Raw genomic sequence first — 26,578 nt, forward strand, 5'->3', positions numbered from 1 at the left:
GGAGATTCTCAGCATTACTGTCCATGACACACTGTGACCTGGTTCCTATTTCTTCATGCTGGTTCAACATTAACCCAGGCTGATCTGCAGTAGCTCTTCATCTGCCCTCTGCAGAACTGGCCTGCAGTTCAGAAACCCACACAATGGGACAAAGCAGAACCAAAATGCTGAGGACCCTTCTTCTCACCAGCCTCCTGCACATCAGCATGGGCTATGACAAGGGTAAGGGACTGATCAAGCACACATATGGTGGGAGAATTGGGGGAGGCTGGAAAAAAATATGGCTTGATTATTTCTTTTCCCTCAGATAGAAAACTATCCCAAATCAATCAGAGACGGAATGTATTGAACTCAGTGGTATTTCTAAATAGACACAAGAGTGCTGTTTGGTTGGAAGGAGAGAATCCAGCATTCTTTCTGAAGGCCTCTACCCCCCTGGGAAAGATCACACTCTCTTTTTGCTATAAGAGAGAAAACAACCAGCTTTTGAAAAAGGCAGCCAGAAACATAGCAAAGAGGAAAGGGCAACTGTCTAGAGACGTTTATGCCTCTGCGTATGAGACATTTACCTTTTGAGGGTCCCGGCTGATTTTTCGCAAATGGTGTAAAGGAAAGACCAGAACAAAGATCCTGGTGAAATCTCTCTTCCTGGGCCACTTCTTACTTTCCAATGATACTTGAGGGTGCACACCTGAGTACAATAAGGGTGGGGGGGAAAGAAGGCATGTGATCTTTATGCAAAAGCCCAAAACAAGAGTGGGTAATCCTTCCACCCATATTACTCTGAGGTTATACTAGAGTGAATTGTGAGTGTTTGAGCTTGTCTGTGTTTCTTGTCAGGATTTTAGTAGGGGATTGGGGAGAGAGGTTGCATCATCAGTCTCTCTTGGCTCTAGTTCTCAGCATTAGACTCCTGGAAATATTCCAAGTATTTCTTCAGATCCTAGAATACCCTTTCAAGGAGACAGTATGTACAATAGAAAGAGGGGGGGCAGGATTTGACACCTTCCATGCCCAATGCTATTCTTTTTCAGGAAGAAAGAGGGTGTGCTAGCTTGTCTTCAGTTTCAGCTCGCAGGGGCTGAGTTGTTATCATGTCTTTTGCCTGACAACTGACAAAAGTGTATTGCAGCATCTTAAAGGGTAACATATTTATGAGGACATCAGTTTTTGTGGACTTGAGTCAGCTTTGTCAGATGCTGATAAGAAACCTTCTTGTTAACCTTAAGGTGGCACAAGATTGTTTCTTGTTTCTGTTTCTTGCTTACAAAATAGCCAGTTACATTTTTTTGTCTCACTGTCCTCCTCCGAAGCCTATTGCTGCAGTGAGATTATAAATTCTAGTAACTCTATGTGCAAAATAAAGAAAATCAATGTCCCAGCATGTTACATTTGAAGGGGAAAACAAAAGTTCAGACACTGAGGTTAAACAAACAGTGGGCTCAGTTACACATGGAAAACAAATCTGCTTTTGAAACGGGGTTAGCATGATTCAAATCGATTTTCAACATCCCAACTGCATGATGTACAGGGAAGCACAGGATATTTGGCCCACAAAGTGTGTGGTTTTGGTTGAAAAGTAAGGTGTTTTGCTTGGCTGTGAGAGGGTTGTTTATTTTAAATCACTTGTGAAATCGATTTGTTTTGAATTGTCTTGGCATATATGAATGCCTCAGTTAGTATAAATTGTGTCTGTGGGTTTGTTAAGTAATGGATGCCAGGAACACCATATCAGCAGTGGCTATTGGCTGTGAGAGGGTGGATGGGTAAAGGACAAAGCCTCAAATACAACAATTCTAAAAGCCTGTGTAACTCCCTTGATCGATATACAACACAGTTTTAAAACGGACTAAACATTTTGCAAAGAGGACTCACACACCGACTCAAAAACCACATTACTACCACGTGACTTTAAACCGATTTCAAAAACCCTCATCCCTCCCCTGATTCATTTTCTTGGTGTAATTGCACCCAGACACAAGTATGCACTACCAAAGATGCTGTCAAGACATGTGTGAGGGCTGAGGAAGTAGGACTTCTTGTCCAAAGAGGAAAAAAGATGTGAAAGTGTGTGCCCAGGAGAAGGATGCACAGTTGTCTACAAGAATTAGGATCTGGGCAACAACCCTAATATTAAATTCAATGAAATATCTAATCCTGCCTATTAATAGGTAAAAATTAAACAAATTATTTTTACCAACATGTGTTCCTATCAATGTTGTCAACACTGGATCTTCCATTAATATTTGACTATTCCCAGACATAGGATTACCTGATCTCTGAGTACTGACTGAAATGTAATTAGATAGTTGTGCTACTCATGATCTCAAGGCAAGGAGACAAATCGCAAGGTGAATAGTGCTGGTGGAGAAAATAGTTTCATGTTTATGTGGATCTGATGTGAGATGCTTTTAAAGCCTGGCCATCCATCTCCACTCATTCCCAGCTAGTGCAAGGGTTTGTCCACATGGAAGCAAAATCACCAGCACAGTTCCTGTTGGTAATGTTTTTTTTCTGCTGATCAAATAACACAAAGCTGCATTTCACTAGAGCTCTGCCTTTCTCCCTACCTTCCACATCTTTTTGATCACTGGGAAACTGGGATTATTTTGAACTTGGATTTGTTGTGGGGGTGGAGTTTAGCTCTACAGAACTTCCTGCAGAGTTCATTTCCATGTCAAAGATTCCAGAACAGAAACTTATGTCACCCTTTAATTACCTTTTAACATTGAGAGGGATGGATTCTGAAGGTAAAGCTCCAGGGAGGAAGAAGTTTATATGATTTTTTTTTCCTGGGAAGCCTAGAGGACCTGGCTTTTGTGATGCAGTGTAGGTGTTGATCTCACTAAGTCCTGATTCTCTCTGGGACAAACTGTGCATGCTCATGCTTATTTGCTGCAGTATTTTTGCCTATCCAGACAAGCCCTAACTGTGAAGATGCTTGTGTACATTGCTCCAAACTGCACAAGGGCCTTTTTAGAGTACCAACACTAAACCCATTGTGTCATTTGCAGCGAGCTAGAAGTGGAGCACCAGCATCACAGCTCACAAATCTTCATGTTTCGCAAGTCACAACAGCTATAGTGTAAATCCTGCAGAATAATTCCTCCAGTGATGTCCCGATAGTTGTCTTCAGTGCCACTCAGTCATCACCACCATAGTCTGATGTTTTGGCCTTGAAATCACGGAGAGTGGGACGATACTGACCTGGCAACCCTATCTTTAATCAAATATTTGTAAACAATGGGGTGTCTTTCTGTTGTACACTTCCCAACTATTCCTGTTTCTTAGGCTGTTAGAGAGAGCTTTGATATTGTATTATTATAAAAAAAATACTTCCTGACTAAATAAAATCCTCCCCACTGGAATCTCCTTCTTACTTCTCCACAGTTGAGTTTCAAACTGTGAAGGAAGATTAACTCATTGACCAGAATCCTCCTGGGGTTCATGTAAGGTTTGAATAAATTGCCTTGACTTTGGTATACCTCTGTTATACAGTCAGTTATCTGACCAGATACATGGCCATAACACACCCTGGCATCTCAGTTACCTACAGTTAGCCATGGCATGTTGTGTACACCTGACATGAACACTAAAAGGATTCCAGAGAAAATTAGAAAATGAAGCAATCATACAAGCAAATAGGAAAACAAATAAAAAGAAGGTTGGAAATTTTTGCAGAAAAGTAAGACCTACATGTGAAGTGACTTCATTTCTTTAAAATAAAAAGGTAGTACCTGAGGACTAGTAATTTGACATAATTTTAATCCCTTCTCTTGTAACATAAGACAATCAAGGTATTTAAGGTGCAGGCAGTGAAGCACATTTGTATTAATTTCAGATATTGGGAAAAGTAGCGTCACAGGAATGTAGACTTAGAAGTTCTGTTGGGTTCCCAAGACAAAAAATCATATAACTAAAATGTACTGATAACTTGCCATGTCCCCCTGTGTTTGGTGTGGCTTGCCTTGTGGAAATTCCTGTGTTTTTCTTTGCAGTATCTTTCCACTTCAGGACAAGTGCAGTCTATCCTGTATTGACCTCAAGTGGGCAACATGTGGTTCTTCAGATACTACTGAAGTTCAATTTCCATCAGTCTTAGATAGTACTGTATAGAGAGATGATAGGATCTGCAGTTCAAAACCTTAGAGATGGCTTCCTCTAGGCCAGTGGTGGCGAATCTTTTTGGGCCCGAGTGCCCAAACTGAAAAAATAAAACAAAAGGGGAACCGGAAGTGGCGGCGAAAAGGGGAATCTCGGGCATGGAGGTGCCTTGAGAGCCCACTCCGGATCCGCCGCCAGCACCAGCTGCTCCGGATCCTGGCCCCCCACCTGTCAAAGCACCAGCACCATGGCTGCAGCCGCCTCCTGAGGTTTGGCTGCGGGGGGGGGGGGAGTAGCGATCCGGCGATTTATGGCTTGTGTGCCCGCAGAAAGGGCTCTGCGTGCCAGCTGTGGCACACGTGCCATAGGTTCACCATCGCTGCTCTAGGCTCTATAATCTGGACCACAGTCGTCTAGCATCAGAAAACATTATATTGATCTATTTTTGGAAGATGGGGAATGTCACTGAATTAGTAATTAACAGGAGAGGACTGGCTTTGGGATTCTTGTTGCCTTATGGTTCTACTTATTTGTGGTCCTCCAGATGTTTTTAAACAGTTGTTCTCACAACCCCTCAGCACTGGCTCTCTGGGCTAAGCTGGTGAAGCTGTAGTCCAAAAGTGTCTGGAGGGCTATATCAACCTAAAGAAACCCTCCAGAAAGGGAATTGCTCTCTTTCTGGTCCACCAGTGACTGACTATTTGGGTATTTTGTTCTTCCCAGTTTTTCTTGAGCAGAAGCAAGCGCTCTCCATGCTGAAGCGCACACGTCGAGCCAACAAAGGATTGCTGGAAGAAGTGCGCAAAGGCAACCTAGAACGGGAGTGTCTGGAGGAAATCTGCAGCTACGAGGAAGCCCGTGAAGCCCTTGAATCAGATGTCCAGACAGTGAGTACCATTTGACATTCCTGCTGCTCACAAAGCACCTGTTCAAATATTTTAAGAACCAGTGGGATATTTGTTCTTGCTGGTTTCCCAAGTAGGTTTCTAATTATTTCAATTCGTTCAACAGTTCCACTGGAGATATTTGCATCTCATTATACCAGTAGACCTAGTTTCTGGCAGCAGACGCAAAGACAACTGAGTCTTCTTGCTTTTTCTTATTGAGACTCATACCATGCTTTGAATGAGTTACCTCTCATCGAGGAAGTTTACAGGATGAGGCCTGTGCCAGAGAAACACGTGTCATTTGATGGTTTACAATTCTCTCTGGCTATTATTCCTAAGCAAGTGCTTTTGTTTTGCAGGATTTATTCTGGAGTCAATACACAGGTATGTTTGCCTGCATCCAGTCAAATTAAATGGTGTACTTTATTGCTAAACAATCATTTCAAGATTTGGCTTGAAATGAGAGTAGGAATGGGAGTAAGAATTGGGAGTAGGAATAATCTGTCCCTAAGCCAGTCACCTGGTTGGCTTTAGCTACTCTAAAACAATGCTTGCATCTCTTAATTCCCTACTTCTCATAACTATACTAGGCCGTGGGTCTCTTGGACTGAAAAGTCCAGTTCCACCAACTCATCTTGACTTGTTAGTTGCATTGCCCATACAGTTAGAGGCTCCTTTATCCACAAGGACATTGCTAGGGTCATGCACTCTTCCCACAGTCATGTCAGTTACTTTTCCATAGTTTTATTCCCTAGTTTTCTCTCTCTCTGCTACTGGTCCCAGAGTCCCCTCTCCACTTCTCACTTCCAGCTTTTTCTTTGTTGCAGCACTACATACTTTCATATCTAACCCTTGGCCAAGTAGACTTGTGGATGTTCCCTGCTCCTTGTGTAGAAGTCTTCTTTCTTTTCTGGTATAATATTAAGCCCTTTGCCACACCTTTTGCTCTTCATCTATCCCTCAAAGAACACAGGTATTCATACTGAGAAAAGAAGTGTGTGTCTTTCACTCACAGTGGCAGCAGAAATACATGCACTTTATCATGTGCTTAATTCTTCTAGGTTACAGTGGAACAACTCATGCCTCTCCCAGGGTTGATCTATAGCTCTCTCAGACTATTGGCTATGAGTTTAAGGATTAATAGGATTTTCAGTCCAACAATATCTAGAGGGACATAAGTTTCCCATCTCTGTTCCAGAGATTCCTAATTGGCAAGAACGCTCTACCTGTCTGTTTCAATGCAGAGGGCAGGGAAAATAGAAGTTTATCCCTAACACAGTGTTGTCAGATAATGGGGCCTTTTGATTTTATCCATTCCTCCTCCACAATTGTTTGGGGAAACCATTATAAGAATTACCAGCCATTTTTGCAGAGATTGAAATGTTACTTTTTAGACTACAACTCCCAGAATTCCTTTGGCAACAATATTACATACCCTGAAGCCTTCTCCGAGTTATATTCCAAAATGCTTGCAGAGACCTCCAGTGCCTATATGCTGTCCAGCAGATTCTGGGAGGTGGGATCCAGTAAAGTATATCTCCCAAGCTCTGCACTTTTACCCTGATTGTTTCTAGCTTTCCCAAATAAGTTGAAGGTCATTTGGAACTGCTTAACTTTCTTCTTCTGTTACTAGTTTGTAACCATCAAAGGAAGCCCATTTCCCTGCTGAAGGAGTGCTTAAAAGGTAAGAAGCTTACAGAACATTTTTGTAAGGGCATGGTGGTGGTGATTGCAATGAATGTGAGAGGAAGTGGTGGGAAGGAAGGATTACAATGGAAAGAAGATTATGTCTTTATTCATTTATTTTTTAAAAAACACATAAAACAAAATCTTACAAACCTAAAACATCTAACAACACATATCTACAACAAAAATCTATACAAATTGTGGATCCCCCCCCCCCCCAAACCAGGACCATTTAAAGATACAGTATAAGCAACATTTCCTCCTAGAGAGCCCCTATTTCCTTCCAAAATTGCATTGACTCTTGGGAAGGTACACATCCCTTCCCCTTTATAAATATAAAATCAATAAATTCTCTGAAATATCTATTAAATTATTCTTGCTTATCAACCCCTTATTTACTTTTCATATTACATGTCAACTTATTAATAGCTACAACTCAAAGCTCTCTATACTATTTGTTTAATTGGAGATCATAATTTATTTTCCAGTTCCTAACTATAATTAATATTGCCACTGTTAAAAAAATGGAAAAATTAATTATTTAGTTGTCTACTGACACTGCTCTCTATTAAAAATTGATAAAAGCACTATTTTATGACAAACCTCTAAATTTTACTTAGTTATTTCATTTATCTCTTTGAAAAGAGGAGAGACATTTGTTCAGCAGGCCGAGGCAAAGACGCAGTCCCAAAACCAGCAAAATCAGGGAGCTGGACAGGCTTGCCCCTTCCCCTTCGTTAGTACAAAATGGATACATTCTCCCAATATATCTGTAAATTCATCCTTATTTAATACTCTCTTCTTAACTTTAATATTACATTAGTTTATCATTAATAGCTGTATCCCAAACTTCCCTATACCAATTGGAAATTATATGTTGTTTTCCAGTTCCTAGCTATAATCAACCTTGCCACAGTCAACAAGTTGGAAACCAATTCTTTAGTTGTCCGGCTACATTCCTCCTTTACAAATATTGGTAAAAGCACTATTTAAGGATAGACTGCTAAATTTAATTTACTTACTCCATTTATTTCCTCAAAAACCAATTGCCAACATTTTAATATAGTTTTGCATTCCCACCACATATGAAATTAAGTACTTGCTTTTGGGAACTTACTCCAGAACGTCTTAGAGTGACTAGCATTAATTTAATTTAATTTCACTGGAGTTAAGTACCATCTCTAAACTAACTTATAAATTTTTCTTTTATCCTTACTGACATAGATTTTAATATTCTAACATGCCATATATTTTTCCAAATACTGGTACTTATATCTTCCCTATAACATATTTTAATTAGATCTTCCTGATTTTCTGCGTCTAATAATATTTTGTAAATTTTATTTACTGTCTCTTTAATTTCCTCATCTTCATTTGCACTTTCCTTTTGTAATATATCTTCAAATTTTGCAAATTCCCTTCATCTCCCTTTTCTTTGTACTAAATATTTTGTTCATTTCTGTTATTGAATAATACTATACCAATATATTTTATCCATTCCTATATTTGCTCTTTATTTCCTATTTTTTTCTAATCAATCTTTCATTCTAATAATTTATCCTTTTCTTAATTAATTCTCAAACCAGCCTTTCAAATTTTCTGCGAATTTCTCTAACTCTACCATCAGATGTAATGGAGGAAACTGGTGGAATAAATATCTTTCTATATCTATTCCAAATTAAAAGCATATTTTAAAGGAAGGATTTTCTATATATTTACTATATTTTTATTATCTTGTACAAAAATAATATTTAAAGGGTTCAACTGTAATTCTTATATTTTCATATTCAGTCAAATTAGTTTATTAAATCGAGCTATTATGTTCAGCATATGTCTTCATTGACTGGCTATATAGTATACATTAGGAAGTCTCAGCTCTCCAGCAATTTGAGATTTATACTATCTCTTTATATTAATCCTTGACTTTTTATCTCCATTTTTTTAAAAAAAAACTTTAATTTTGCCCATTCTTTAACTGTTCTTCACTTATCTTCATCAATAACAACTACTTGGGCCCAGGGAACAATCCCTGTCTTTGTTTGGGGGCCGTATATAACTGTATAAATATTAGTCGTGAGGGCCTGGCGTGCTCTGGTCCATGGGGTCACAAAGAGTCGGACACGACTAAACGACAACGACGATCTAGTCTCGTGTCTAAAGAAATGGACTTGTCCATGAAAGCTCACATTGAAACATGGCAGTTAGTCTTTAAAGTGACACAACATTTTTATATTGTTTTTATTTATTTATTTATTTTTGCCTGACATCATAAATATAAAATTTATCTTAGGTAAAATTTTCATTTTGCATACAGCGCTGCCAAACCACACCAATTTTTTAAAAAAGGATTTTCAACTGAGTCAGTACACATATTCATTTGTATCTTCTCAAACAGAGAGCAAGGGCAAAACAAGATGATACACTTAGCATGTGATTAGAAGAGGTCTTCTGTGATAAGAAAGAACAATAGGATTTCTTCAGAGATGCATACTTCCACAGTCAGACTTGTGTATTAATCCCATGTTTACTCTGACGGCCAATCACATAAAAAGCATGTTGGAATACAAAATATGGAGGGGAAGAAAACCATTTGTGAGTCAAACAGCTGTCTTCTAACACTTAAAGGAATGCAGATTCTAAGTACACATTGACCCAAATCCTGTGGTTTAGAATAGTCAACTGCAATAGAGTAGACCCACTAAATCACTGAGTTAACTCCTTTGTAACTGCTTGATTGAAATGGGCTTACTCTAGTGTGATTTACTACACTAAGCAATAAGATTTTGGCCATTTAATGTATTGTCTAGCACCTGACGTCGAGTTTTGAAAAACTGATGCCTGTGATGGATTCTTCCCTGTAGTGATCCATCTACATTCACGTTTGAAATGGGATGCCTTTGATTCCTGGAACATGCCACTAACCTTGCTTCATTCCCTTTTGTATTTTGTGCTCTCATAGGCGACTGTGTCCAAGATCAAGGGCAGAATTATAGGGGAACCATTTCTGTCACCAAGTCAGGAATTGAATGTCAGTACTGGTCCAGCAAATTTCCTCACAGGCCTGAGTAAGTTTTTTATTTGTCTCTTACAGGCACAAGGTGCCAGTGTTTGGCCTAAGACAACCCAAAGACATTTTTATCATTCTGCAGATGCACAGATGGAAGGGAATATGGAGGGCAGGGAGCATTTTCCGAGAACCGTTCTAGGTCTACACAGGGCAAAAGGAAAACATAATGGGCATGACTAACACATCACATGTCAAGAAGGATCAATCCTTGGACAATCCAAATTCTTTGCAGTCCACAAGGCTCTGTGGCAGATGTTGGGGGTTTCTAAGAAGCCTGATTTATTCATCAAAAGTGTTTCCTGGAGGCAGAACATTTGAAAATCACTGAGGGTCAAATCACCTGTTAATGTGTTTCCTGCTGCTATAGCATTTTCTCTTCAGGTATGCAATTCTCCATATCGGAATAATCAGACTTTTAAATGAAGCCTGTGTTCACCTCCCATTGACCAATAATGAAATAAAAGCAAGCTAATATGGAGCATGCAGAATGAAGCAAGGTGTACTAGGATAAGTAGATATATTAGGCCTTTTCATGGAGCTTCACTTCTGATGACATTCTAATTCTGTTGTCTAGTTTAAGCCTAGGTAGCAGAGAAGCAAGATCACACTGGGGGAAATCTACAACCTGTGTGCACAGGCATTGTGGTCTATGTGTGTTGGGAAGCCAGGCTTCATCACAATATATAGTGAAATGTGGACATGTGGGACTGCTGTATGTGACTAGCACCAATGTATAAAGTTCACATTTTTTTTCTCCCATGCTCTCCATGTTGAAGAAATACATCCATTGCAGTGTGTGGCCCTTGGAGGTGAGAGAGACGTCTCTCTCATATTACACATGTAGTTGTCAGAAGGCAGCTTTGCTTTCCTTTCTTTCTGCCCCTCTTCTGCTATAGCTGTGTTTCTTTCAGGTTCAATGTGACCACCTATCCAAATGCCAACCTTATTGAAAACTACTGCAGGAACCCAAACAACCACTCACTCGGCCCCTGGTGTTACACCCGCAACCCAGTTGTGCGAAAGGAAGAGTGTGCTATTCCTGTGTGTGGTGAGTCTTGGGCATGGGAGCTTCCTGCTCAACTCAGTTGGGCCTGCAAAAGTAGGCATGGCGTTTCCCTTTTAAAACCTACTTAGCTGTGGTAAGGGAAAGACACCTGTAATGTGAATGGAGGTACCCTGCCTCCTACGATTCCTCCCATGGCACGTGGAGGCTCAATGTTCACACTCCAGACTTGAGCACTGGTGAATGTTGGCCCATGTTAAAACTGGTACCTGATGTAAAGGAGCTGTGGGCGTGGGAAGCCCACTTTGAAGGGAAGGTGGTATCCTCACACACAATCATGAAAGCTTTGCAAGTGTGAGTAAGCAATGCTATCTGGATGAAACACTAGTTTTATAATAGGATTGGCTTGCCTGAGGTTGTCAGAGTTGGATTTGTTTGTTTGTTTAAGACGACAACTCTCTGGATCCCTTGTCACCATAGTCCATGCTCATGTTGGCTGGGGGATTTGGGAAGTTGTAGTCCAAAAGGGGAACATTTTCCACGCAGTAGATAGCATTAGCTCTAAAGGAGTGTGTGATTGCAACAGGGAAAACTAATCTGATGAATGACAGCTATACTGAGCTACTTTTTTCTAACAGATGAGCTGCATTTTCCTAATATTTGTGCTTCTCTTTCCCCTATTCCTCAGGGAAGAACTGGACTACTGTTCCTGTCACTCCAAGACTCCATCTACAAGATACAGCCCCGCCGCCGCAGCAGCAGCAGCAGCAACCATGCGTACCTGATAAGGGATTGTTGTATACAGGGACGCTCTCAGTCACCCTCTCTGGAGCCCAGTGTTTGCCATGGAACTCAGAAGCAGCAAGGCAGCTTAGCCATAGAACACACTTTCTGCCAAGTGTAAATCTGGTGCAGAATTATTGTCGCAACCCTGACGATGATGATGAAGGTGTCTGGTGCTACATAGACCATCCCAACATGACACACGATTATTGTGACTTGAACTATTGTGGTGAGGAACAGCCTGCAAGAGACAGGCCTGTATTTTTTTTTACAGAAACAAGAGAAGTCTCATGAGTGTCTAAGATGAGATGGGGGAAATGCTACATTGAGGAAAGTCTAGGTCTAGTCATGTAGATATGCTGTTATTTACCACAGCTTGTATATTTGAGGTGTTAACAGAGGTACAATTCATTTTTCCATGCATAAGACTAGAGGCAGAGCAACCGTAAGTATGGGTGAGGGGATGTTCTGTGATCTCACCATAAAAGCCTGAGCATAGTGACTGTGGATTGTAGTAGCTCCAGGGCTGCTGTAATTTGGATACTACCCTGTTTCCCCAAAAATAAGACCTAAACTGAAAATAAGGTAAAGGTAAAGGTTCACCTTGACAATTTTTGTCCAGTCGTGTTCAACTCTAGGGGTTGGTGCTCATCCCCGTTTCCAAGCCATAGAGCCAGCGTTTTGTCCAAAGACAATCTTCCGTGGTCACATGGCCAGTGCGACTTAGACACGGAACGCTGTTACCTTCCCACCGAGGTGGTCCCTATTTATCTACTTGCATTTACATACTTTCGAACTGCTAGGTTGGCAGGAGCTGGGACAAGCGATGGGCGCTCACTCCGTTGCGTGGATTCGATCTTACGACTGCTGGTCTTCTGACCCTGCAGCACAGGTTTCTGCGGTTTAGCCCGCAGTGCCACCATGTCCCTTAACTGAAAATAAGCCCTAGTATTTTTCAGGATGCTCCTAATATAAGCCCTACCCCCAGAATAAGACCCAGTTAAGTGAAACCCCGCCCTCCACCCTTGTGCAGCAACTGGAAGAAGATGACAAGACTGCATTCGAACAAATGTAGAGTGCTGTACATGAAAAAAAAATAAAACATCCCCTGAAAATAAGCCTTAATGCCTTTCTTGGAACAAAAATTAATATAAGACTTCTGTTGTATTTTCGGGGAAACATGGTATTTAGGGGTTGAGGAAATGCGATAACTTTATTTTCTTGCAGACTTTTCCCAGCATGCCCTGTTCTGGCCCCTGTCACCTACGATACACCTCAGGTTAATCAGCAACTATAGTAGAACTTTCTGTTACCACACTAGAAAGATCTTTTTTCATCTAGTCCTTCCTTATTTCGCCACGGAGGAAATGTTGAGCATCCCATGGCACCCCAGCTGGCTTTCCAGACAGTATGGAATTACGCCCTTGATAGTTCTTGTGATAAGCTTAGGTTGGGAAGTAGATCTAGCAAGAGAATAGTTAAAGTGACTAGCAGTGATGCCCTGCTCATGCCTACTCAGAAATAAGTCTCCACAGAGTTCAATGGAGCTTCTTTTCACTTAACTTATTCTATAAAAGTGAGCCTAGGGTTGCAGCTTGATCTTTCTACAAAACAAACTCCTCCTTCCTCACTGTGCTCTTTCCTCTCCACTGCCACCAATCTTCTCTTTCAGAAAGCTTTTTGAATTATGCAGATGATGTGGTTGAAGACCAAATAGGAGGCCGGACTACAACTGTAGAACACAGAACCCATTTTGATCCTAAGACATTTGGTGAAGGTGAATCAGGTGAGAAATAAGATCCCACTTTCCCACCTCCTCCTCCATCTCCTTTCTTAATGCAGAAAATCCATTGAGAAGGAAAAGGCAGAAAATCTGCACATGCCTTCTGAATAGCTAAGAGCCTTCAGTTTGGAAGCACTTTCATAAAAAATTGGAAAGAATAGCCACAGAATGTTTGATTATCTAGCTGGCCCCTGAAATGTAGATGCAAATGTAGTGCAGTGGGTAGAGTGATGGCCTCTGGAGACTTGGGTTCAAGTTCCCACTTGGCCATGAAAACTCATAGGAGAGGTGGCACCGTTAAAACCAATCCTTAAATGTCTTATAGGATTGCTATAAGTTGGATGTAACTTGATGGCACAAACCTTCAATACTTTTGTGAATTTGTCTAAATGTTTTTAAACTCATGGAAGCCCTCAAAATTATATGTAGTTTGTCCAGCATCAAAACTGGTACCCACATATGAACTCTATTAAGATAAGAGGTTTCAGCTCAGACTGGATGAGACAAACAATTCCACATTTAGAAGCAGTGTTCCCTGAAGTGATGAAAACACCATCTGATTGTTTGAACAAGAGCTTTTCTCATCTTTGCATTTTGCAAATATCTTGGTTTGTTTCACAATCTGCCATCAAGGGACAGCTTCTTTTGCTAATCTGATTGTTTGGGCATGGTGCTATGAAGAAATTTAATTACTGAAAGTCACTTGTTGCTCTCAGCTTATAATTATATGCTCCCTGCCTCATATAGTTTGATACCAAGAATACCAGCCTGCACAATTCCTGATCAAGGAGTGGCAGTCTTGGCGATAAAATTCCTGTTGCCTTTTTCTAGCAGAAAAAAAATTAGCTTAGGAAAGACAGGTCCTTATTTGTGAACTGGGCAATCAAAGATGGATGGGGCTATGTTTACAGAATGTGGTATCCGTCCCTTATTTGAGAAAAAGAAGATCGCTGATAACACTGAGCATCAGCTGTTGGAGTCCTATCTCTCAGGCCGAATTGTGAAGGGATCTGATGCCGACTTAGGAAGTGCACCCTGGTAAGTGCTGTAATCAGATTGTGCTTATATTTCTTCACATTCATGTTAACTGTTGACTAGAAACATTTAGGCCCATTTCCCCTGCCTGTGCACTTCCTGCCACCCTGCTTCTTTCTGGCTGGGAAAGGGAGTCCCTGCTCAATCCAGTCTTCGCTGGAGATTAGAGCTCCTGGAAGCCCCAGGGCTTTCTCCTCTACCACCTTTTCATCCCTAATGAGAAGAACTGATTGACAAAGGGACAGACGCATCCCTGACGTCATCCAGCCTCCACAGAGCAGCAGGGAGAGAGTTTATCTATGCACCCCATTTTAGTTCCCCAGCTCCGATGTCAGGGCTACAGAAGTAGAATTGGCCAGTCCTTGTTAGAAGGCTGCATCAGGAAGAAGCCTGTGCAACATACATTTCTGCGCTGCTCCTCTTCTATGTACACTGGATGACACCAGGAACTAGCGTCCCCTGCAAAGGAAAGCATTGCAAATCATGTGAGGACTGGACGGGGTTGTTACATGCAGATTGGGCTCTGCCCTTGGGAGAGTTTTACTCAAACAGCCCTGGCTGGGTATGACTGTTTTCCTTCTGGACTGATTCCAGGCAAGTCATGCTGTTCAGGAAGAGCCCCCAGGAGCTGCTTTGTGGGGCGAGTCTCATCAGCAATCGCTGGGTCCTCACGGCTGCCCACTGTATCTTCTATCCACCCTGGGATAAGAACTTCACTACAGATGACCTCCTTGTACGGATTGGCAAACACAACAGGAAGATGTAAGAGCTCAGAAGGGAAACAAATGAAACCAAATGCGACATTGGCCATAGGTTATAACACTGTCATCATATTTTTCCCTTTTCTACCAACTGGTGAACACAGACAGAAATGCAGTCTGGGAACATAGAATAGTATGCTATTTGTTCAAGGAAAAAGCTTTCCAAAACCAAAGGGCTGTACATCCTTATTAAACTCTAAGAACTTGTCTCTGGCATACACTCCCCCTTCTTCTTCAGGAAGACAGACATTTTGGGAGAGCAGTGGGTATAAATGTTTGGGTTTCTTTCATTAGAAATCACTGAAGGCTCAGGGAAATGTAATGTTTGATTTTATTTGCAGATATAGATGTTGTCTGCAAAGTTTTGGGACCAGTGGGAACCTCTAAAACGTCAGAGTGTCTTAGGCCCGGCCACAAAATGGCTGTCAAGCAAAGTGCCAGATTACAACATGAGTGCGGCGATGGGCGCGCAGGCAGGGGGGCTGTCCGCTGGGCTGCCCACTAACAGCCTCCTTCTAGAGAAGGAGAACGGGTAGGAGAGGCCCTGCTATTGCCTGGCTGGTACGCTTAGGGAAGCCAGTCCAGAGGCTAGCAAAGAGACCAAAGGGCCGGCAAGGACAGCTAGGGGTGATTTCCTGCAGACTGAGGAGGGAAAAGGGGGAGAAAATCACCGCCAGAAAGTGCTTCCAGGAGCTCTTTCTGTATCTCGACCTAAAACTGGAGAGGGGGGGGGAAGGGGTCTGTCAGAGGCATGTACTCACAGGACTATTTTACAGGGAGACAAACGGGAGAAAATGAAAATACAAACATGTCAATTCACAGAAATGCAGCTAACTACACCCTCTTCAACCACCATCGTTTTCTGTAGTCTACCTCAGCTCCAGCTCCCTCCTGTGATTGCTTCCAAGTGGCTCTGCCATCCCCCTATAGTTTGCCCCTCGAGGCCCCTGCTTACTTCTTTGCCCCCCCCCCAGAAGACCACTTTCTTGGGCAGCTCCTCCTCCAGGCTGGCAGGTGCCTCACAATCTTTTCAGGCCAACTTGCAGCTGCCCCCTTGCCCACAGCCAATCCCTCCTAGCTGTCCTTGCCAGACCTTGGGTTGGCCTGCCAGCCTCCAGATTGCCTTCCCTAGGCTGATCAGACCAAGGGTAGCAGGAGGAGAAAATCCTGTACCCCTTCGTTCTCCTTCTCCAAAAGGAGGGTTGTTAGTGAGCAGCCCACCTGAGAGTGCCCTGCAGAACAGACGGTCTGGCCTGCAGCTGCCAACTATTCTCATTGCCTAAAACGGTCTCCAAGTCCACTTGGTTTCCATGGGAATTCTGGGTAGAGGAAAGGAAAACTGTGGTCAGCTGCACTCCAAGTGCCTCACTTTGCCCAATTATTTTTGTTTGAGCTAGGAGGAAACGGAAGACCTTAGTGGCTAGGGGAGGTATGCATGGGCACCTCCTTGCTGGACCCCAAGCATGGGTCCAATGTAGCACTCCAGATGACGAGCAAAACCCTTGCTTTTTCTGACCTTGCAGAGCTCCCCAACATCATTCTCTGTAGCTCAGGGGCACATTTGCACTGGCCTTTTTGGTGCAGGCTGGTGTCATCATCTAAAATAGGGTCACATGAGGTCGGGGAAGTGATATGCCATATGGCAGGATCCTTGTGTCCAGATGACATATTGGCCGCAAGCAACCCCCTGGCTCCTTCCATTATCAGTTGCTAATAAAACACTTTCCCTTTCGATTGACAATGTTCAGCTGAAAAAAAGATGAGACACATTTAACAAACAAACAAAAAAGGAAGGAAGCTAAAAGAAGGTGGTGAGGAGGAGGCAGCAAGCAAGGGAGCCCCATGTCTCCTTCTGTACTGGAAAAGGAAGAAGGAAGTAGAAAGAATAAAAAAAGAAAGACAAGCAGAAGAGAGAGGAGGGGCAAAAAATGTGGGCAAAAGGAGTTGTGTGGAATCCCTCTTCTTCCAGATTGCTGTGTGCAGGTGCACACACTGAGTAAGGCGATGCACAAAGTCGAAAGAGGCCACGTGGCTCCAATAGCCACTGAGACACTGAGAAGAGGCATAGCATTGATTGAGACCTCACTAAACCACCCATATGGAACTGAAATTGTTATTTTCACCTGTGCTTGACTGAATGCACTTAATCACTTAGATTAAATTTAATTTTAAAAATTTGCCTTGTATGTAGTGCTGATTGAGAAACTGTCCGCAGCCACGGTTTTGACTGGAACTTCAAGTGCAGGCAAAAAAAAGCTTTTACGTTTTTTAATCATGAAGTGATTCCACGGAACAGTGATTGTCTAGCAGTTTTTAAAAAATCATTTCACCTGCTCCTCTGCAAAGGAGCAGGGGAAGTGTTCAATTTACTGATATCCTGAAGTGGCTCACTTATTAAGACATTTCATGATGCCAGAAATTGACAGCAGAAAGAGCCCTGGGCAGCTTTGACAGCTGCAAGGCTTGGTTTAACTCTATTCCCAGCATCCAAACAGTGGGAACATACAAAACTAGAGTACATCAACTTGCACCAAAAAAGTATAAGCCCCTGACAGAGGCTCAAAAGGGGGCTGAGGTTCTCCAGGGGCCTATCAGTCTATGTAGATTGCATTACGTGATTGCCAGAAAAAAAAGAGAGCAATCCAATCAGCCCCCACAAGGCACCAAACAGTGGAGCAAATGCCCACCTGAACTATCTCCTGATTAGTTCTGAAGCCTAAACTGGAATACTTGCACAGGAGGGAGGGGCACAGAGTTGCATGTGCTAATCTTGCCCTTCAGGACAAGCACATGCAATTCTTCCCTTTGGCTGAATGAAACTGTGGTTGAAGACCTTTTTTAAAAAGATCCCAACAGTATGAAGAATTCCACTCATGTTCCAGTAAACTAAGGTAGACCCCCCCCCACTTCAGATCTTGTAACTCAACATGACAAAGCTAAGGACTGATGGTGGGGCCAACATGCACAGTCCCATCCCCTTACATGTTTTCTTAAAATTTCAAACTAGGTCTTCTCTCACACACAAAAACGGCATCCTGTATCCTGTGTTTCTTCCCTTATAATACGTGATTAGGAATTTTATTCTTTTATCACAATGTTCCTATTTAGGACCAGTTTAGTATGAAGCACACATTTAACAACCAGCTCCCATGGAAATCTATCACCGTAATCCTTGTAGTTTTCTGCACAATGGGGGAAGCGCCTGGCAAATTTGCCACTAGGTTGCTCCCACCGGTATTTCCGACTCTACCACGTGTCTCTCGTCCAGTACTCCTATTTTATCTGCAGTAGGCTCACAAAGTCTTTTGTGAGGGAAGTTCTCTTTTGTCACCTGTGCAATGGTTGTGAGCAGGACATGCATGCTGATACAGTATTTGAACATTGCAGTTACTTCTTTCTTCTCTGAAAACCTTTAAGATATGAAAAGACCATGGAGAAAATTGTCCTGCTGGATAAAATCATCATCCATCCAAAATACAACTGGAAGGAAAATCTGGACCGGGACATTGCACTGTTGCGCTTGAAGAAACCTGTTGCTTTCAGTGATTACATAAAGCCAGTGTGTTTGCCCACCAAGGAGATTGTTCAAAGGTGAGGCGACAGGACTTTATTTTTGTGAGATTTCTTCCTTCGCGCCCCCCGCCCTCTTAACTCCCCTTAGTGGGGAGAAGACAGGTTTTTCCTTGAACAGTTCAGTGTTTGCTATTGGTCTTTCTTCTGCGTTATCATCAAACATAATGGGAGGGGGCGAGGGTAACAACTTATTCTCCCAATGAGGAAAGGAATGGAGTCAACAAACAAGGGCTGCTAACAGGAAAGTCCTCTGTCTATTGGGTCTCCAGTCTGCTCCGTCCCAGATCACGAAAGTGTCCTTTTGGACAACAGCACTGACAACTTGGGCAGTGACTCTGATGCCCACCACTCACATTGCCTCTCAAGTCCATATGCTGTTCACTGGACACCCTCTGGTCACTTGGGGCAAACAGCTTGGTTCCTGTTGCCTCCATGGAGAACCTCCCCAGCATTTAATATCCACCAGTGCCTCTCCCTCTCTCTCTCCTCCTCTCCCTCCTCCCAATAAGAGGGCTTATAGGGGTTCAGTTTTCTCTTTGTAGAACTGCTTCAGGGAACATTACTTGTTGCCAGGTCTTGGTCCAAGGGCTTAGTTTTCAGACCCATTCCCGGACTTCTGGAAGTTAGTCTTTTTTTCTCTGCTTCTACTATCCTGGCTTTTATACTCCTTTCCTTCTTTCTAAACTCCCTTGGTTGTTGCTATTATTCTTCCCACCCTTTTTCCACCTTCTGCCTCTCTTTTCTTTCTTTGTCTTGACTTTCAGCTCTGGTTTCCCAGGCTTCATTTGTTTTCCAGGGGAGAAGAGCTGGCCCTCTGATAGGAGGCGTTGGCCCTCTGTCCAGGGTCTCACAATTTTATATTCTTTTCTTTCTCCTGAAGACTGCAGAGCAGCTGGCTCATAGCTTCCATGGGAAAGGCCCAGTTGAAAACAATTTGTCCAGTTAAGTGACCTGTAAACCTGAGGGACAGGACCATCTAAACACTTCTACAAGCATAATTGACACTGACTGTAGACAGACCACCATCATTCTGGAGTTATTACTCATGAAATCTAAAGTGGGAGCATTTTTTGAAAAGGAAAGGTCATGAATAAATCTCCATTTGCCTTTCCTTGATCATCACTGATAGCAGGTTTAGAATTGCATCAAGTTGAAGATCTAATATGAGAATTCTCAGTCAGTTCCTAAATAAGGAAGATAAATCAAAATAGCAAAAGCAGAGTTCTGGAAAGGTGAGGTGACCGTCCACCTAAATACTACTGACTGTAAGTCAAAATTGATTTGACAGTACATGATTATCATTAGGCTGGCTGGATAGCTCAGTAGTTTAGATATCTGGCTGTGGAGCCAGTGGTCAGGAGTTCGATTTCCAACTGTGCCCCCTGTGAATACGGCCAGCAAGCTGCACAGTCCCAGGATGCCCCCAGAAGAAGAGAATGGTAAACCACTTCTGAATTCTCTACTTGAAAACCCTGAAAAGGGCTGCTATAAATCAGAATTATATTTCTGTTTCTTGGAAATAAGTCTTACTAGGCTTAACAGCCAAATCGAGCAGTGTAGAATTGATATACTGAAGAGTCAATCAGGGAAGCACTGGGATTTCCTTACAGAATAAGAAAAGGTATTTATCAATAATCCCCAAATCTAATATGAAAGGCCAAATGGCTCAAGTCTCGAAAGATTAACTATAACTCATCAAGAGCTAAAAGTCTGAAGGAAAAAAACTGATTTGTTCATAGTGAACCTACTGAACAAATAGAAGAGTACAGGGCATTGCTGTCTTCCACCGCCCAGAGGTTCCAGTTTGACCCTCCTTCCCAAATGTTCTCAGAGGCAGAGAAAATATTAAAATAAGAGTGGAGAACATTTGCTTTTTAAAATGTTTTTCCATCAGCCTCATCCATATAGCCAAAGATAAGGTATTGTGGCAACTGTTGTTAAAAAGAAAAGAATATAAAGGGCCTAAAGTTCTCAATCACTGGATTAAACAGTGAAGGTTCTCTTCCTTTTCCCTTGCTCTGTGCATGATAATCAATCCAATGACAAATAGGTTTGCTACACTCTGCTCTCTGCCAAACAGACTATACAGAAGACAACTGGAAGAAGGGCAAGTCATCAGTCTTTGGTTCAGATGGAATGGATGGGGGGGAAAGTATCATTTTAAGTGATCTATCGTAGACAGAGCTGAGATGTTTTCTCTGAGATGTTTTTCTTTTTTTGTCCTGCAGCCTTTTGCTATCTGGATACAAAGGGCGTGTGACTGGGTGGGGAAACCTATTTGAGACCTGGAGTTCTAGAAGCTCAGCTTTGCCCAATGTGCTGCAACAGGTGAACCTGCCTATTGTGGATCGGGAAACTTGTAAAGCATCCACCAGCATCAAAGTCACAGACAACATGTTCTGTGCAGGCAAGTTTTTTAAAAAGGTTTTGATGTATTCATCCAAGAGAGAAGAAACTGGCAAGGAGTGGGGAGGAGCACATCCATGCATTGGGCATATTGAAGGATCAAATCAAATTATTTCAGGAACTCAGTCAAGTCACTGCTACCAAGGAAGAAAGGAGAGCTGGTTGCCTCCGTTAACTTCATTAGCCTTTAGCGGATAGATGGGACCCACCATGGACAAAAGACTTGCAGTGGAGGATAGAGATTTTTGTGCTAGCTAGAGTAGACCCACTGAAATAAATGCAATTTATCCATATGTTCTGGCATTTGATATATTAGGATTTTGTTTGTAAATGTAGCAGCAAGTTCATTTCTGGTAGATCTGGTTTTTAAAACCCCTGCATTCTTAGCAGTGTTGTTTCTGTTTTAATACTGTATAAATCCTCAGATAGACAGCTATATCACCTCAGAAAATATATGTTAACCATATCACTCAAATGTGATAATTCTATACTGCTATATCAAAATACAGTCCATCAATAAATTAATGTATTCTCATCAAGTACTATATCACTAATTATATTGCAGCGCATAACCCCATGTCTCAGCTGTAGTATTAATTAGTAGACAATTTCTTGTTTATTTGTCAATTTCTGCAATGTCTGATAATTCGAATGATTCACTGAAGGAAACTGGTGAGGTTTCCACTGTACTGCCCAAACATCATACTGGGAATTATACAGTCCTGCCACATGTAAAGTGAATCTGTCCTATGGGTCCCTCATTTCCAACATAAATCTTGTGAGAGCAACAATTCTACTAAGCCATACGAGTAACAAAGCACCATATGGGGCAGGGCATGGGGAGGGGAGAGCAGCAAAAAATAAAATAAAAATAAAAATACATTGTTTCCTGAATTAACAGAAGGCAAAGATACATTGACTAAAGAAAAAAGTTAGCCCCATATGCCTAGATATCACACTTGACAACATACACTTTACACAAAAATTAGATGCGTGAAGGGTGAAACGGCAAGTGTGCAAACAAAGCAAACTCACCTTGGGTGGTTGTTTGATGAAGGGCAAGCACAGAGCTTTTGAGGTTCACATACAATAGAAGGAAAATAGAATGGGTTCCCTTCCAATAGTCATGGTTGCTAACCTTTCTGTTTTTTCTAGGGTACAGTCCTGAAGATACCATGAGGGGAGACGCATGTGAAGGTGACAGTGGAGGCCCTTTTGTCATGAAGGTATGTGTAATGCTTATAGCAATATAATAAATGGAAGACTCTTCTAAAGCAGAGGTGGGCAAGGTTGGGACTTTGTCCCCTGGGGACACGTGCCCATCCAAAGCAGTTTCTGCAGTTGTCCCATTATACCCAGAGAGAAGAAAAAGCTGAATTGCTGCCTTAAAAAGATTTCAGGAGCAGCAATTCAGAGGAGACTCCGCTCTCCCAAACTGTTAAAAACCTTGAAGTAACCTGTTTCTGAAAATAGGAAGTGGACTTCCAGTCAGCAGTTTTTCTGATGGTTTTGCCATCTATGGTTTTTCTGCTCTTCCCAACAATATGTGTATGACCTATATGCCTTTTGCAGCTATTTCTCTTGATGCTCTTGTACTTGTCCCCTTTCAGCACCCAACACTTGAGCGGTGGTTTCAGGTGGGCATCGTCTCCTGGGGAGAAGGCTGCGATCGGGATGGCAAGTATGGATTCTACACGCATGTGTTCCGCCTGAGGAAATGGATGCAGAAATGTATTGAGAAGCATGGGCTTTAAAAGGAGTAAGCCTCAGCCATGATGCCTTGGATTGTAGACATGTGTATTAAACATTGCCGTAACTAAAAGCTGAAGCAAGGAAATGGTATCTGGGCACAAATGCCAATAAATGTTCTGGCCCACTATTCAGTTTTCTCTGGTATCAGTTGCAAGAAATAAAGTTTGTTCAAAGTAGACACAGTGTGTCTACACTAGTACTGTCACATCAGTACTGTTGCCAAAGTCAATGTAGTTGATGGAATAAGCATGTAAACAAATGCATAGGTCAGTCTTGTACATATTAATCTGAGGAAAACCAACCTAGACCTGTAAAACATTTGCAAGAGATTTTCGCTTCAGTCTAGGAAGCTGCAAATTGTGCAACTTATTCCTAGCATAATGCAGAAGTAAGGCTGCCTCTGACCTAGTTTTTTACTAACTTCAAAAGAAAGTTTTACACTTTTTAAAGGAAATGTGAATACTACCTACATTTGACCTGTTAAAGACGTTAAACAGAGAACAGCTGTATATGATTTGAAATGAAGTTTAAAGTATGTTTTGTTCTGTAGATTAAGAACATGCAAAAAATTTCAATATAAAAATATTTAAATTTCCAGTGCAGCTATAATTATGATTTTTTTGGTGTTAAGAGTAGCAAAAGGCCATCTTGCATCCTCTTTGTGGGGGGGAGTGTTGCTGCAAGGATCACTACTTCACCATAGTTTAAACCAACAGCAGAGATAGTTGTGTGTAGCACAAAACCAATCCCCAAATCCATACTGGGGCAAGACTTTTATTAGACTACCCCAAAAAGTGCAAGCTTTTGAGATTACTATGTCATTGTCAAGCAAGATGTTACAAAAATGAACCGGGGCAGGGGAAGCAGCAGGCAAGAGAGTAGGCTTCATCTGGTAATGCAATGTAGTAAGTCTATGTACTACCCCAGGTGGAATCTGGGACACTGGCATTAAACAGTTGTGGCTCTTCATTGTAGTTGGCATCCTTGTTCAGATTATAACAGTTAAATTTAGAAAGGCCAATCACTTCCCAGGTTGTATTTGGGGGTGAGAAACAGAGATAAGAAACTACATAAGTTGTTTTCTAGATCAGAATCACTGAGGTGAGACGGTAAGGTGGTTTCAAGCAGCAACTGTTTGGTGGCCTCTAGGTGTGTTATAATGGCCAAAACTGTAAAGATCAGTGCTTTGGTACCTTGGTAGATGACTGCTTCTAATCTTCACTCAACTCAGGAATGGGGAAAAGCAAGCCAGGCAATGCTGCTAATTTAAATGAACAGACTGAATTAGTGATAAGTAGATATGAGGGGCAATAGTGCAACAGAAGCTTGTAATAGCACTTAGTGGGATGTAATTTTATTCATTCCATACTTGAAAAAGTCACAGTAGCATTCCTGCAAGTAAATCAATATCCCACAACTCTCTACAGTTGTTAATTGAGCCTCTATTTCCCCACTGAGTGAGTGAAGCTCCATAAGATACCAGGGGGAAAATGGTCACACTCCATTATTATTAAGTTACAGCATTCATACTCATTAAACATACTCTCCATACATATGATGACAAATCACTGCCCTCTCAACCATTGGCAAAGGAACTTCTTCTCCAAGTGTAGTTTTCACAGGATTATAAATGTGATCCAGGAACTGCAGAGAAACTTAATAGTAAAATGTAACATTTATTCAAATGTATGGTAGAAACATTTCCATTGGCTCTGGGTTAAGCTAAAAGTGGCTTAAACAGGGCATTTCTGAAACCAATATTGAAATGGCAAATAGTATCAAAACTAAAGCCACAGACTAGAGTGATGGGTATGGGGTGGGGGAGGTGGGTGAAAGCAACTTTTTTTTTAAGATAAAGCATCGGATTTCCCAGCAGCTTCACATCATTTTCGAATTCCATCTATGACACATACCTGCAGACTGTAATTCTGCCTGCCCATGCTTTACAAATCAGTGCATTTATTATACCCTCATGGTGACCATGCAGTTGAGGCAACAGCATTTAGTTCAAAACCTCTTAGGAGGGACAAACAGGAATCAATAAGCTGGAAAATGCTACAGAAACTCTGTGTGCTGAAGCAGCTTTTGGACTTACATCCTAAGAGGCAAACAAATACATAACCGATACACATAGGAACAGCACATCAGTCAGAAAACTCTCCACCATCATTTAAACTGGTGTCCTTCCACTGTCACAACATTTGATCCACTTCAGTGCACAAGTATTTTGAAAGCAGAGTCTTGAGCAACAGCCGCAACCCGTGGTCATACATTTACTACCACTTTCTAGCAGCTTTTAGTTGACAACAGAACCGACCATATGCAGAAACCAAATTAGCATATTGTAAGTATTTTTAGAACAATTCAGCCCAACCTGTATTGAATGTAAGATACTGGATTTCTACATTGCTGAAGTTCCAGTTCTCAGAAAGTAACGAAAAACCCCAAGTGTGTTATATAGCACTTGCTGGCTAACTATATTAAGATACTATGAAGAAGGGCTTGGAAAAACTTGTGGGACATTAAGCTGTTTTGCCTCTACCCAAACTATTTCTGAAGCCGTGGTAAGAGCAACAATATTGCTAAGAAAAATATCAAAGGCTTCTTTCACTGGAGCCATGTTTGAACTTGTAGCTTCTCAGCTTTTCTAATCTGCTGCCAGAATTTAGACAGCAGCTCAGTAGCATATAGAACTGCTGAGCCACTAGCAACTTGGAACATGGATAGTCACTCCCCACCAACAGTCACTGTTGCTCCCACAGAGAGTTAATGCAAACTTTATTTACAAAAAGACACTTAAATTAGTTACTTCATGCCATGCGTCCGTCCAGAAACAGGATTATATAAAGAAATTCACAAAATTAAAAATGAATCCACCAAAAAGCTTCTAAGAGTTAGGAGAGCTAAGAGAGATCAGACAATTCAACAAATAAAAACAAGTTATGAGAAACAGGACTGAGCAGGAGAATGGTTGTTTACAGCTCTGTACACTAAAACTACTACACGGACAGTCTTCTACAGTCAAGAAATGCTCACAGAGAAGCAAAGTATGTACAAAGATTTGTGCCACAATGACTTGGATCCTCCTCCAAGATCTGCTGTATTATACACAGAAAACCAGTTTGTATACATAAGGCCTACATGAGGCCACTTAACTATGAAGACTTCTAGTTTAGTAAACTAAAGATAGACAGCTTCGCAACAGCCACACTGTCTCACGCAATTTCACTTGCGACTGCTTTTTATTCTCTCCAGTCTTTTTTTCAAGTCATCGATATTGGATGTGGAGGAAGAAGTGGTAGTTCCAATGCCGGAGGAGTGGGTCTGATTGGAGTCCAGATCGATGTGCTGGTATTGTTCACGTGACTCGCGCAGCTGTGAAAGCTTACTGTGGAGCATATCTGTGGAGGATGCAACTGTTGGGAGTGATGGTTTGGACAACTGGGAGGTCAGCGGGGCTCTGTCTTCCTGCTGCAATTGGAGACAGTGTTGAAAAACGCTAACTCAAAAGGAAGACCAGGGCATTTTCTGCCATGCTTACTATATGGGAAGTATGCAGAAAGAGAACATATGTTGGTATTTTCATGTCTTTGGAAATAGTATATGGATTCTTATTCCTGCATCTGTTGTGCATTTTCAGATTATGACAGTGATATTTCAACTTTATCTGGCTTGCTCTCCAAATAATACTTTAGTCATGTACACTACATTTCACCTCATATGACCTTATTTTAAGAT

The 26,578-nt window shown here is 41.7% G+C and overlaps 2 protein-coding genes across 11 annotated transcripts in view; one reads left to right on the plus strand and one right to left on the minus strand.

Annotated features, from left to right (window-relative positions):
* The first annotated feature begins 55 nt into the window (after positions 1-55).
* Positions 56-25,708, plus strand: F2 (coagulation factor II, thrombin). The gene is made up of 14 exons (XM_020799016.3): positions 56-222; positions 4,828-4,991; positions 5,351-5,375; positions 6,625-6,675; positions 9,637-9,742; positions 10,656-10,792; positions 11,436-11,759; positions 13,203-13,316; positions 14,225-14,351; positions 14,943-15,110; positions 18,527-18,700; positions 20,911-21,089; positions 22,244-22,314; positions 22,699-25,708. The coding sequence occupies exons 1-14, from the start codon at positions 144-146 to the stop codon at positions 22,840-22,842; spliced, it is 1,863 nt and encodes a 620-aa protein (XP_020654675.3). The 5' UTR covers positions 56-143; the 3' UTR covers positions 22,843-25,708.
* CKAP5 (cytoskeleton associated protein 5) overlaps positions 24,179-26,578 on the minus strand; it is an 89,247-nt gene continuing 86,847 nt past the window's right edge. For 5 of the 10 annotated variants that reach the window (XM_078389753.1, XM_078389760.1, XM_078389757.1 and 2 more), the window contains exon 46: positions 24,179-26,311. In XM_078389753.1, the coding sequence (XP_078245879.1) occupies positions 26,066-26,311 (246 nt within the window). In that variant the 3' untranslated portion in view covers positions 24,179-26,065. The remainder of the gene's footprint in view (positions 26,312-26,578) is intronic. The other 5 variants (XM_020799002.3, XM_078389774.1, XM_020798976.3 and 2 more) reach the window with 1 other exon arrangement.

This window comes from Pogona vitticeps, chromosome 1, assembly GCF_051106095.1.
Source record: "Pogona vitticeps strain Pit_001003342236 chromosome 1, PviZW2.1, whole genome shotgun sequence".
In the NCBI taxonomy this organism is placed as follows: Eukaryota; Metazoa; Chordata; class Lepidosauria; order Squamata; family Agamidae; genus Pogona; species Pogona vitticeps.